Here is a 13076-nt window from a genome sequence, read left to right on the forward strand (position 1 = left end):
GGTTTCTAACAGTAAAGGAAATTTGAAAACTCATTTGTCTCCTGAATTGATGTAATGCAGAAAGGTATAGAGAAAAACAGAACAGATCACTTTGACAGCTGCTGTTTGCCCATGTATACTCATGTGCCTCTCAGAAAAGCTTTTGACAGAAAATCCCAAGGTCTGGACAACATCAGTCGTCTTGGTTCAGACATTGATTGTGGACTGACAGAGGATGAAGTTCCTAGAGTATGGTCTTGACAAGCTGTCAGCAGGCAGTTTTGTTCTTTTTCTTTAAAGGCTTGTTTTTGCCCTAAATCATGACGAGTTTGAGATGTTTTTATGCCACCAAAAGCCTTGTTTGGGTGTAGGAGGCAGACATCTAAGACTGATTGATAAAACAGATTTCTTCCCATATAGAGCACTTTCAAAACACATGATGTAGCTATTTGTACCAACTTTTCCTGTTGAAAAGCAAGTAATCCTGTCTATTCCTTCATCTTTGCTGTGAAGTCTTTACTATCATCACCTTTCCCCAAAACCTGAGAGAAAAAAATAGTTAAGAAGCCAGACATGGTATCACATTCCTGTAATCCTAACACTGGACAGTCCGAGGCTTAATGAGGTCATGTCATACATCCCAAAGTAACTGAAGAGTCATATTCTTTCTAGAACAATCCTTTATGTAGACATATTTATGCATAACATCTGAAAAATAGCATCCTCTGTTTTCTGTTTGTTTATTTTGGGTTGTATAGGATAGATTCTCACTATGTTACTCAGACTGAGCTTGGACTCACTCTGTAATTCAAGGTTCTCTTAACCCTATGAACCTCCTGCCTCTGCTTTCTGAGAACTAGGATTATAGACATGTTCTACATTGTCCAGTTTTGTTTTGTTTTAAATAACTTTTTCAGATGATATGCTGGCACATGCCTGTAATCCCAGTACTTAGGAGAATTGCTGCAAGTTCAAAACATAGCATATTCAAGATATGCATGAGCGATAGCAGGGCCCTATCTCAAACACAACATATATGCACACACACCACACACACACACACATCACATATCACACACCTCACACAACAGGCATGCACATACAACACACATGTCTATTTTTTATATTTGAAAAGATGTAATTAATCATTTAATTTTTCTTGAAAAATAATTTTTCAGTGTATTTAAAAATTGTTCCAAATGAATATCACTTTCTGCTGCATTTTCTTCTTCTTTTTTTTATTTTAGTAAATTAATTTATTTGATTTCATTTGGGGGTCTTAGCAATATCACAATCTCTAATATGTTTCTGGATTGTGTTTTTTTTTTTTTTTTTTTTTTTTTGCATTGTCTTCTTTATGCAGTTTTCCTACATAAAGTCTTGGATAAAATGAGAAAGGCATAATGTACCTAAGAACTAAGCAAAGCTAATGCTAGTTAGCACCGCAGGAATGCTGACCTCTCATTACAGAACAATTCAACAAGAACTCATTCACCAACAGTCAGGGTTGAGATTCTCCCCACCTGCCTGCAGTATATTATAGTTGAAATATGGGGCCTTGGTAGGTTAAGAGACTACTGTAAGGCTTCTAGCACTATTAATTGTTCTCTCTACCCATGCCACATCTCCCCAGGAGATCAGGGAATATTGTATTGCAGTGCTCCAAAAGCTTGTTATGCAACGTACAAATTATGTTATGTTGAAAGGCAACAACAAGACCTCTGTAAGGAGTGTTATCATTTCTCTCTTTTCATTAAGTCACAATGCAGAAACTGAGTAATCCGAACAAGTACCTTTAAAGTAAGAGACTTAGAAAGTGGCTGGCTACATGTAAAGCCGTTCATGTGCTTGCAGTTGTGTACAGGAGCAGGCTTCTCACCTGTTACGGAGAGCCCTTTGTTAAGAGCTTTTGTAAGTACTAAAAGCTTTAGGTTTCCTTTTCTTTTTTAAGCTCTTGCTTTAACAGTGTATTTCTATGTTCACCTTTCAGGTAATGACTGTCTTTGGTCTTTTTATCAAAGAGGGAACAATAACACCATGTGGTGTTATTTTTACAAGTATTATAGAGTATATATTTCACAAGTTTGATACCCTTTTTATATCATATCTTTTTATTTTAGTTATGTACCTGATTCCAATAAAAATCAAGTAATGTTGATTGCAAACCCCATCTGTAGTCATAGAAATATTACAATGATAGACATGTACTTAGTTTTTTGCTTCTCAAATGCTGTCCACTTCATTTCTGAAATAACTAGGTTTCTCCTTTCCTATATTCTACCACAGCCCTATTTGAGGCTCTTACAGTTTCTCGGTAGATATCTAGTCAAGCTCTTTGCTGTTAATTTTATGTTCTTCCAGTTGTATTCTTGAAACTAAAACTGCACCATTTTTCTTAATGAAGCCTGGTCTAAATTGCTAAAGGAATCCTTCCCAGACTTCCCTATCATTCTCTATAACCCCCAGTGTGATGTCCTCTACATTGTAGGAATAATGGAGATGCTGTTTACAGTCCTCTCCAGCAGCTGTTCACAATATTCCATGTCCACTCAGCCTGTCAGCAGCTCAGGATTGGATGCTGCTTCAGTTGTAAAGCTGCATTGCCCCCTGTGTGCTCAGAGTTCAGGCCAGTCCCCTACTGAGAAAGCATAGCATTCACATTCAGAGCTTCCTGAGTGATCACATGATCTCCCCGCTGACGTGCTCCACTCCACCCAGACTGCAGATCCTTTCCGGCCAGGGACCACATACTTTTGAATTCATTTTTGTGGCAAAGGGCATCAAACCCTGATCCTTGTACTTGCCAGCCAAGTACTGTTTCATTGCAAGCTACATCCCTAGTCCTGGGACTGCATGACTTCTTATTTATCTCGTAGGTTCCAGCATAATGTTTAGTAAACGTTTATTATGCTAGATGGTTTTAAGGCCCATTACTTAGTTCTGGACAATTCATATGTAGGCATGTAATTTGTCAATAGACTAGTTTCACCAAAATATTTTTTTTCCTATATAAGAAAAATAATTATTCTAGATGTTTAGTCTCAACTCCAGAATACAGCCCAGATATGTGGGTTCTGTATCTCCATTCAATAGCTTGTCAGTATTTTTTATGATCTTATGGGTAAAAGAAAGAAGATGTTGTCCTTTCTTAATTTTTATCTTTTCATATTTTTGCTGAATATAAGATTTGTATTCTTGCTCTATTCTTCTATAAAATTGGCTTCATATTTTCATTCCATTGCTTTAGAAAATATGAACAAGTTTTGAGAGATCTTATATTTTATAATAGTTGAAAAACTTAAAATTTATGATAAATTGTTTTACATGTGTCTAATAGTATATATATTTAAGTAGTGTACATTTGTGTAATCTAAATCTTTAGAATAATCTAAACAATCTAATTAAATAATCTAAATAATCACTCTAAAGCTGCAGTAATGTGACAGCTGACTTGAAATTCTTTAGTAGGGAATCGGCCTCTTACTCTGAAGAACACTTACCTACACCCTGAAAGGAGAACAAACATGCTGTTCACACTTCGTAAAGTACAAATATTAATGGAATTGAATCTCTCTTCTTATACTAGATTATATCCCCCCCCCCAATTGGTTATATTTTCTAAAGTAGCTGGTAGTATTCATGCAACTTGGTATGGGGTTTAATTTGAAACAAAAATTTTATACCTTGTGGGGCCATGGTGGCACTCAGGAGGCAGAGGCAGAGGCAGGCGGATTTCTGAGTTCGAGGCCAGCCTGGTCTATAGAGTGAGTTCCAGGACAGCCAGGGCTATTACACAGAGGAAAACAAAACAAAACAAAACTATCCCTTTATTCTTCTACAGAAGAAAAACAACTTCTGAAAATAAAGGTTTGACTGTTCGGAAGTCACTTAAAAGAGTCAGTGGGAAGCTGACTGGTAGATAGATGTAGGGAAGTGACCTGGAAACCTCACACAAGACTAATCTGGATTAGTGATTCCAGGGACAGAGAAGGTGTTTACTTAACATTTGATCTAAGAAGCATCGTTTTTCAGGTTCCACAGGAAGTTTAAAGAAGGATGCAGAGTTGTCTGCCCTCCTGCGATGGAAGGAGTAAGCAGCTGTGGTCACTCCTTAGGAAAATTTGGGAACTGGTTTTCATGGGAAAGAAAAAGATTTGCTCCCATGGAGTATGCATTGCTCTGTCGTGTGAGGTGTTCACACGCTGTTCTGATGCTACATTTTCTCCAATAGGTGGATTTTGCAAATCGTTTTGTTGGAGGTGGTGTGACTGGTGCGGGACTTGTACAAGAAGAAATCAGATTTTTAATCAATCCTGAGTTGATTGTTTCACGGCTGTTCACTGAGGTGCTGGATCACAATGAGTGTCTTATTATCACAGGTTAGTGTGCGTGTGTCTGTGTGTCTGTGTCTGTGTGTCTGTCTGCACAATGGGGTAGTTTTTTCCCATCTTGAATCTCTGCTATGAAGATTAAAAACTGCCCAGACAAGGTGTTTTTCTTTAATGGGCATTAGACCCTATATTTTATTTTTATTACATTATTTAAAATTTTGTGGGGGGGCGGGTGTTGGGTTGCATACCACAGCTCATGTGGAGGTCAGAGGAGAGCTTGGGGGTGTTGGTTCTCTCCTCCTCCCACAGGGTTCCAGGGTTGAATTCGGGTCATGGGCTTGATGGCAGGCACTCTTCACTGCGCCATCTTGCTGGTCCTAGACCAAGTAGTTTAAATTTATTATTTATACTTGTCATTTTTTCATTGCTGTTACCTTATTTTCTTAAAATGTCTTGAGTAGTAATATTCTTTATCTCCCCCATCTTTTATATTTTGGCAGATCTAAGTGCACTTTCATTTGAGTAACTAGAAGACCATACCTACAGGAAGCCAAACATTTCCTCGGTTCCCGGGGCTTTTCTTTTAAGCCTATAGAACTGAATTTTGTTTTCTGTTGTTGCTTTGAGATTAATAAAGGGTCAAACTCGAGTTGTCAGGATTGATGGCAGGTGCTTTTACCCACAGAGCCATCTTGCAGCCATCATAAATCTGTGTGAGGGTTAGGGGCTCATGTTTACTTAAATACATACATACTTACTTTCCATTAGTACTAAGACATGGGGTTTTGGTTTGGTTTCTCTTTTCTTTTCTCTTCTTTTGTTTTGTTTTGTTTTGTTTTGTTTTCATTCTGGTTTTTTCAGTTCTTTCAACATATTTAAAATAACTGACTTGTGTTTTTATACCGAGTCCAGCATTGGTTTACTGTTGACTACTTCATTCCTGGATATGGGGCAACTGTCTTATTCTTTACATGAGACTATGATTGTGTTGTAGTTAATGATGAGATCTTAACACTTTAAATAATACAGTGACCCTAGAAGTGGAATTCCCCCATCAGAGTTTTTGTCGTCGGCCTATATTGTTTACTTCACTTCTTCTCTAAACAAGTTCTGTAGAGTCTGTACTGCTTGTTGAGTGTCGTCACTAAGGTTTCTGTTTACTTTATTAGTGGTTAGCTAATGGTCATGGTCATGCAGATTTCTTAAGTGACTGGAATAAGTACATTTCCTGCGTTGCTGGGATGCTCTGTGTGCATGCATGCTTGGCATCATCACCCTTCCACCAGGTCATTGATGACCCTATTTAGCCTTAACTTCCTGCTTCCAAAGATTCGAGGTTGGGCAGTGGGGAAAGTTGAAGGCTTTCTGTTTTTTTTTTCTGGGCATTTGTATCACATGGTGTTCTGCATTCCCAGAAATATGCTAGAACTTTTCTAAATTCCTTGTTGTCATTGTTCCTCAGATATTTTGGATAATCTATTACTTGCACCACATGGTGACCCCCTTCTTAGCAGTCTCTGTGGTAAGTAGGGACCTGTGCTATCTTCCTCTAAAGCTCGGAGACTAGGCTTTCTACACTGGGCAAGCTCCAGGTTTGTGAAGTCAAGACAGCCTTTGCATGAGATCTCCCCAGAAGAAAGGCCTAATGATTATTCTCTGAAAAATGGGACTTTGAAGGAACTTCAACATTCCTGCATCTTCCCTGGTGGCTGCTGGATTGCTGTCTTCTACAGTAGTTACTGTTTTAAAGTTATCTTGCTTCTTGGCAGAATGACTTCACATCAGATAGACATTCTTACCTACATAATCTGATGGTTTAGTGAGGTGAGGCACACAACACAATTTATTTAGTTTATATGAGAAATTAAGATTAGAACCTCTGCAAAAGAATTTCTTCTTAGATCCTTAGATTGTTATTTCAAGTTAATAACATGAAGAATTTCTTCTAGAATTCTGAAGTTGTTTCCACAATTGATTGAATTGGAAAGGTAGAGCCCTTCATTCTCAGCATTGCTTCTGCTTCTGTACTGTTTGTCTCTGTAGTTGCTGATTACCATGTAGGTACATAAAATGGATGAAATTGGGAAGTTACTGGGGAAGGTGGGTGTGCACAGATCACAGAAGGGAAACTGAGGGAAGGACTGCTGAGTGCCCGTTGTTGGCAAACTAACCTTGCCTTATGCTCTTTTCATGAACTCTGGACATGGAGGCTGATACTGTTCCTATCACTTACATATATTGATAATAATTTAAAAATTTTTTAAATTTTTATAGGATTTAAATTGAAGACTAAGGACAAAATAGCCCATCAGTTTTGGAGAAGAATTTATATGCTTTAAGGGGGAGGGGGGAAGTTGTGATCGGGATATAAAGTAAATAAATAGTTTAATTAATTAAAAACTTGATTAATAAACCTTGGTAAACTGCTGGGCATTTAAATCCAAACTAGTTTCTTTCATTTACTTACGGTAAACTCGTTTCATTCTCTTATGGTAGGAAAAGAATCTTATCTGCCATTAATGTTACAGTAAGTGAGGGATATACCTTTCCCTGGCTCTATTAGAAGGAAAACATTAGCATGGTCTCTCTGTCTTTCTCCCTCTTGCCTCTACCCTTCTGTTGCTTAAGATAGCTTGTCCCCAACCTACAAAAGGATCACTCAGGAGTCGTCAGTGACCTCTGACTTACCTGAAGCTATTGTAAAATGAATGGAAAATTATAGATTTGTGACTTCCCTTCAGATTTGTGATGACCTCAAGCTAAGGACATTTGGGGTGACTTTTAACTCAGCATTTTTTCCCACATGCACTTAACTTTATTACAGTGCTTCCTAATTAATATCTGTGATGTGATGTTCCCTTAATGGAAATGACCATTTCATCATCTATTTGGTATCTGGACTTCTGCCATCTCCCTTCTTAGGAGACTCTTAACCATGCACTGTAATTTATCTGCCTGATCAATTCCATTCCTTCAGTGATGCGGCTAAGCTCAGTGACTTAATGGCTGTGACTGTGCTGCCTGAATCTGTAGAAGAGTTTGGAGAAATTGGAAATAAATTAAATTTGTCATCATTGTGGGACATCTGGTTGCTATCAGACTTTTAAATGAATATGAAACAGGTCCTGCAACCAGGCAGAGATACCTTTGTTCAGACAGTGTTGTTTCTGTTTGCAGTGACTCACCCTGTAGTAGCTATGAGTTCCAGTACAGTTGGAGTAAAAGAATGAAACATCTAGAATACAGCTTCAGTATCAAGTGTTAAGGACCTCTTACAGAGTCCTCTCTTGGTTCTGTTGTTGAGCACATGAAACAGATAGATGTCTACACACACCTACAGATGAAACTTGGTCAGCAGAGGGATAGTTGATTTCCCTAAGCCCCCTGCCCAGCAGTGAGGCAGGTCACCATCAGACTAGACTGATCAGAAGCAGACCAGTCTGTGCCATCTTGGTGAGCTAGAAAGTGAGGGGCACCACTGCTACAGAAACAGCCCATTGCTCAGTGACTCCACACTGTTGGAGAGATCTGAGTTCAATTGGAGTTTTCTTGAGTGTTTAGAGATCAATGCTTTTATGCTGGTTATCTTTACAAAATATTCACTAACTGTGAAGGCTGAGGGCAAGGGTGGTGTTGCATCTATTCCACGGTCACAACTGTGAGGGATGCTAAATGGAGTAGAATAGGTGGCATTTGTGTAAACTGCCTGTCCTAGAGTACAGCCCACTGACTGACAAAAGTAGAATTTGTTAGTTTCCTAATATGTTCCCCAATTCACTATAAACTTGTGTTAATAGTAAGAGAAACTAGAAACACTTCTGACTAAGTATAATACTCTAATACTGCCATGAACTCAATAAACCACAGTTTATTTAATTAGGTGTGGGGGTGATATACAAGGATGAATATATAATCACTAGGTCTTAAATCTCTGTTCCATGGACTATCTCCATCTTCCCGCTTACTAGCAGTACAAGGCAAGCTGAGGCTTAGTTAAACATTCTTTATAATGACCTCTTCAGAGAAAATTAGAATACAAATAGCACTAGGCATTTAGTAAATTAAGTCACAGGCCTAGAAGTTCAGCTGTGTAGTTTGGACATCTAAAGTCAAAGGGTTCCTGAGACCTTGAGTGATCTGTCGTGTCTCCAACATGTCTTCAACTGCCTTAAGAGAGGATTTGGTTTCCTTCTTACTTCAGCCTGCAAACTGATAAGCCCTGTTTTTGATTAGCGACCTAACTAGCATATTTGATGTTGTCTTTTTTCATTTTTGCACTTGCTTTTGAATTAGAAGCAGTATGATTTGCAGACATGTAAAGGCCAAACAGAGCTCTCATGTTTCTATTGTTTAGGTTCAGTGCCTGTGCAAAATACTTTCTTGAAACCTCGACGTTTTCAAGTCCACCTTGGGTGTATTTGATTTCTGCATACTGTTGACAGTATAAGTGGTTTTGTGGATTTATCATCATCGGCTCCTCTAAGCAAACGGCTACTTTGGCATAGTCATGTTCATTGATACAAAGTTCTGCAAGTTCATGCCAGGCTTCTTGGTCTCCAGCAAACTGTTCCAGATACTCATTCAGCTCTCCAGTGGCCTTCACATTTTTCCCCTGGGCTTTTCAAATGGCAGTCTTACGCTTTCTGGCAGCAGTGTTAGTTGGATCTTCTTGCAAAATTCGATCATACAGTTGTGTAGCATCGCCATATCTTTGCATAGCTTCAAATCGAATGCTTGTTAATTGTTTAACTCTGACTGCCAGGGAATTGTCTTCTTAAGTCCTGATGACAAAACAATGCCAAGTCATCCCAACCTTAGTCTAGGACTGCAATCATCACCCCAAGCTTAGAAGCATAATCACTAATTAATCCTTCTCCAACCTCCAGAATGTGTTCTAGTTTCTTGAGTTTTCTTCTCGCTGTTTTCTCATCTTATCTCACGTTTATCATAATGCTCAGTGACCTTCGCCATCTTCCTAGAACCCAGATGCGGCAGGGAGAGAGCTGCCATGAACTCTTGATAGGATTTTTCCTTTAGTGAAGGTCTATTTGGCCTGATAGTCTGTTTCACTTTGGGTGGAAACTTAACAATTGTTATTTTATAGTTTTCAACTATTCTGCTTTTAAAAGACAAAACATATGTTTGCATAATTACAAGGTTATAGTAGGCAGCCTTTTGCTGTTATGAACAGGAAAGGGGAGACTTGTCTACTTCTAGACAGAAAGCATCATCAGGGGCATTCCTGTAGACGCTTTGTTTCCTCTACCTCTTTCCAAAGTTAAGGTCATTGACAGGGTTTGGAAGGAGTTTTCATTTGTCTTACTTAGTTTTCTAAGTGATTCATGGGGTTAAAAAAAAGTGAGCACTATTAATAACCCTGAGTTTCAGATGATGGTTAGCCAGGGTCACATGACCAGTAAGGGTTCACCTGTGGGTCCCATGCTTCCTAATGTCGGTTGGTGCTTTTTACCACACTGTGCTATCTGTGAAGATGTGGCTTTCTTTTCTGAGACATTGTCTCATGTGTCATCAAGGCTGCTCTCAAAGTCCCAGCAGTGTCTTTGCCTCTGCCTTCAGAGCTGCTGCCTGGCTGTGAATGTGAGCTTCTAAAGAGCCCATTATGTGTCCCTGTAGAGTACTTCTGAGCTTACTGTCTTAACTTCAGTTAGTGTGCTGCTTTCTGTTTCATTTGCTTTGTGTGTGCTCTGTGCATGTTGAACACACAAGAACATCCAGCTATACTTACAGCTCTGCACAAGAAATATCAAGGACATTAGACTTGTTTTCTTGGTTTGTAGCATAAAAAAATCAAAGTAAATTTATGGGAACTAAGATATAAATTACTTTAAAATTATTTTGAAAGGTGGTATGCTAAACAATAAATTAGAAACTGCAGTACTTAACCTTTATTATGGGAAATTATAAATCATATACCAAAAATAGAGTAATTTTCATAATGTTACATACATATGCCTTTTTGCATGCATATAATGTATTTTGAAGAAACTCCAAACTTACTGAGTTATCACAAGAAAAATATATTGAATTTTAGGGTCTTACTTTGTAACTCAGGCTGTCCTTGAATTCAGGATCCTTATGTTTCAACTTCCTGAGTTAGCATTGCAGGTGCGTGTCACCACACCCAGCTTCATACTCTGTAAAAATTCACCAGCGTACCTCTTTTCTTCTCCATTTTCTTTTCCTTGAATATTTAAGAGTATATTAAAGACATTAGTCCCCTTTACTCCTAAATATTTTATCATGTATTTCCTAAAGATCAGTGAGTCCACCTACTGAGGTTTTGGGGTGTGTAGTGGCTTTGTACTAAGTAGGATCCACACCCCTCTGTGTGAGCTCCCTGGCTCCAGGCTTTATCCTGGGTAACATCTGCTGCTCTGTGGAAGCCCTACTGGGCTTGTATTGTCCTGGTCATTGACTTTTGGACTGTTTACCTTTGCACCCCCTCCCCTTTCTTCCTTTTTTCTTTCTCTTGTCTATTTGTTTTCAGAAAGAGTCTCACTGTGGGCTAAGTAGCCTCAAATTTGTGGTGATCCCCAGCCTCTTCATGAGACACTATACCAGGCCTATTTCTAAGTTTATTATGGGTTTGTGTCAGCTCAGCCACAGCCTCTGTGTAGTCAAACACTGAATTCATATGTTGCTATAAAGATAATTTGTAGATGTGATTAAAAGTCCACAGTAGTTTAGTGAAGACTTAAGAAGGGACTTTATTTGCTTCATTCTGTGAGGGCCTGTTTCAGTCAGTTAAGAGAGAAGCTTCCCAGAAGAAATCCTCTTGTGGACAGCGGCACTGCCTGCTTGTTAAATCTGTTTATTTAGCCCCACAGTTGTGTGAGCCAAGTCCTTGCAGTGAATCTTATTGCTTCTGTTTCTTTGGTTTTCCTGTGACTGATGCGCAGCTCTTGTGAGTAAGCCTGCTATGAACATTCCACTGAGCAATTCTTTACGTTATTTTTATTTCATGTGTTTGGGTACTTCGCCTGCATCTATGTCTGTATGCTACTTGCAGTGGCCAGGAGAGGGCATCGGATCCCCTAGGACTGGGGTTTTGAGGTGCTGTGTGAGTGTTAGGAATTGACTTTGAGTCCTCTGGAAAAACAGGCAGTGCTCTTGATCACTGTTGCCCCTACTGTACAATTCTTATGGTACACATTTTTGTTTTCTATCAGTAAATACCTACATGTGACATTTCCAGCTCAAACTGTTCATGTTTAATTTATAAGAAATACCAGACTTTTCAAAATTATTGTGCCATGTGTTTCACCAGTAGTGCGAGATTTCTGCTTGTCCTATTTCCTTATCAGCCCTTGGTGTAGCCTTTTCATTGGTTGCTTGGTTGCTTGTGTTTGTTTGGGTTTTTGTTGTGGTTTGAGACAAGGTCTCATCTTGTAACTCTGGCTGGCCAGCAACTCACAAAAATTCACCTGCCTCTGCTTTCCAACAAGAATTAACACATGGCTTCTCTTGTGGCCATTTCTGTTTCAGCCATACATTGAGATTTATTATGGTATCTCACTGTGGTTTTAATGTGATTGCTAATGACTGATAATGTTAAGCATTATTTTATAAGATGTTTGCCAACTTTGTACTTTCCATATGAGGTTATACATTCACGATTTCTGCCCATTTTTGTAAATTGAGTTGTGTTTTACTTATTTAGTGTTATTTTTCTTAGCTGGGGTCTAAACATGGGGCCTTATACATGCTGGAAAGGAGTCTATCTCTAAACCCCCTTAGCACCTGCTTGTTTTTATGATTAGTATTTGAGACTTCTTCAATATTCTGGAATAAGTCCTTGTCAGACAGCTGTCGTGTAAGTGTCTTTCCTCTAAGCCTGCTTTTCCTAAAAATGTTTTATTGACAGTAACTTGAATTTTGATCCAGTATATTTTTTGTTTCATTTATAAGTCTTGTGGGCACTGCTTTTTTTCTATCCAGTTCAAGAAATCTTTGGCTAAATACATACAGTGAAGCTGTCTTGTGAGTCGGTGTGTTTTCGTTTTGAGTCTCTCATGCTCCAGTTGGAACTCCTGATGTTCTAGCCTCTACCTTCTAAGTGCTGAGATTAGGGGTGTCCTCATTTTATGGTTTATGTTTGTGTTTGCCCTCCGTCTCAAATGTTTATTCATGATGTAGCTGCTGAGGTCTGTATTTTTATATAATCTAGAATTAACCTTGTAATAATATAGAGTTTTCTGCTTCAAAGGAATGCTCTATTTGTTTCTTTTAGTCTTCTACATCTGTTGCTCAGTTTACATAGGTGACTGATGTTTTTGTCACTGTGTTAATGGATGTTTGGTATTTCATTTTCTCATTGTCTGCTGTTAATATATAGAGACATCTTTGACTAAACTCTTATTTATTTATGAGTTTTTCTTTTTCTTGCCCCACTCCCAGCAATTCTTTGGGATGATGACATTCAGAAGACAGTTTTATATTTTATTTTATTTTTATGATATTTTGTGTTGGATTTAAGCCCAGTTCTTACTATTCCATGGAGCTACTTCCCCAACCCTGCTTATCTCTTCCCATTCTTTTTGTCTTCTATTTCTTTTTTTGCATTTTGGCAGGAGGGATTGGGGGTGGTGAGAGGGTGATCCTACCTCATTCTTCAGGTACAGTTCTGGATAGAGGTAGTAAGAATGATCGTCCCCGCCTGGTCTATGTAGTGAGTTCCAAAACAGCTAGGACTATGTAGAGAGAGCCTGTCTTGAGAAGATGAGGGTAAGAAAGAAAGAGAATGGT

At 38.6% G+C, this 13076-nt stretch overlaps 1 protein-coding gene and 1 pseudogene across 1 annotated transcript in view; one reads left to right on the top strand and one right to left on the bottom strand.

The window, feature by feature from the left end:
• Parg (poly(ADP-ribose) glycohydrolase) overlaps window positions 1–13076 on the top strand; it is a 101473-nt gene that overhangs the window by 62616 nt on the left and 25781 nt on the right. Inside the window, exon 13 of the mRNA XM_021181844.3 lies at window positions 4211–4358. Coding sequence (XP_021037503.1) covers window positions 4211–4358 — 148 coding nt within the window. The remainder of the gene's footprint in view (window positions 1–4210; window positions 4359–13076) is intronic.
• On the bottom strand, window positions 8385–9281 carry LOC110309609 (ER membrane protein complex subunit 2 pseudogene; annotated as a pseudogene).

This window comes from Mus caroli, unplaced genomic scaffold, assembly GCF_978045245.1.
Source record: "Mus caroli unplaced genomic scaffold, Mus_caroli_1 scaffold_12, whole genome shotgun sequence".
NCBI classification, from domain to species: domain Eukaryota; kingdom Metazoa; phylum Chordata; class Mammalia; order Rodentia; family Muridae; genus Mus; species Mus caroli.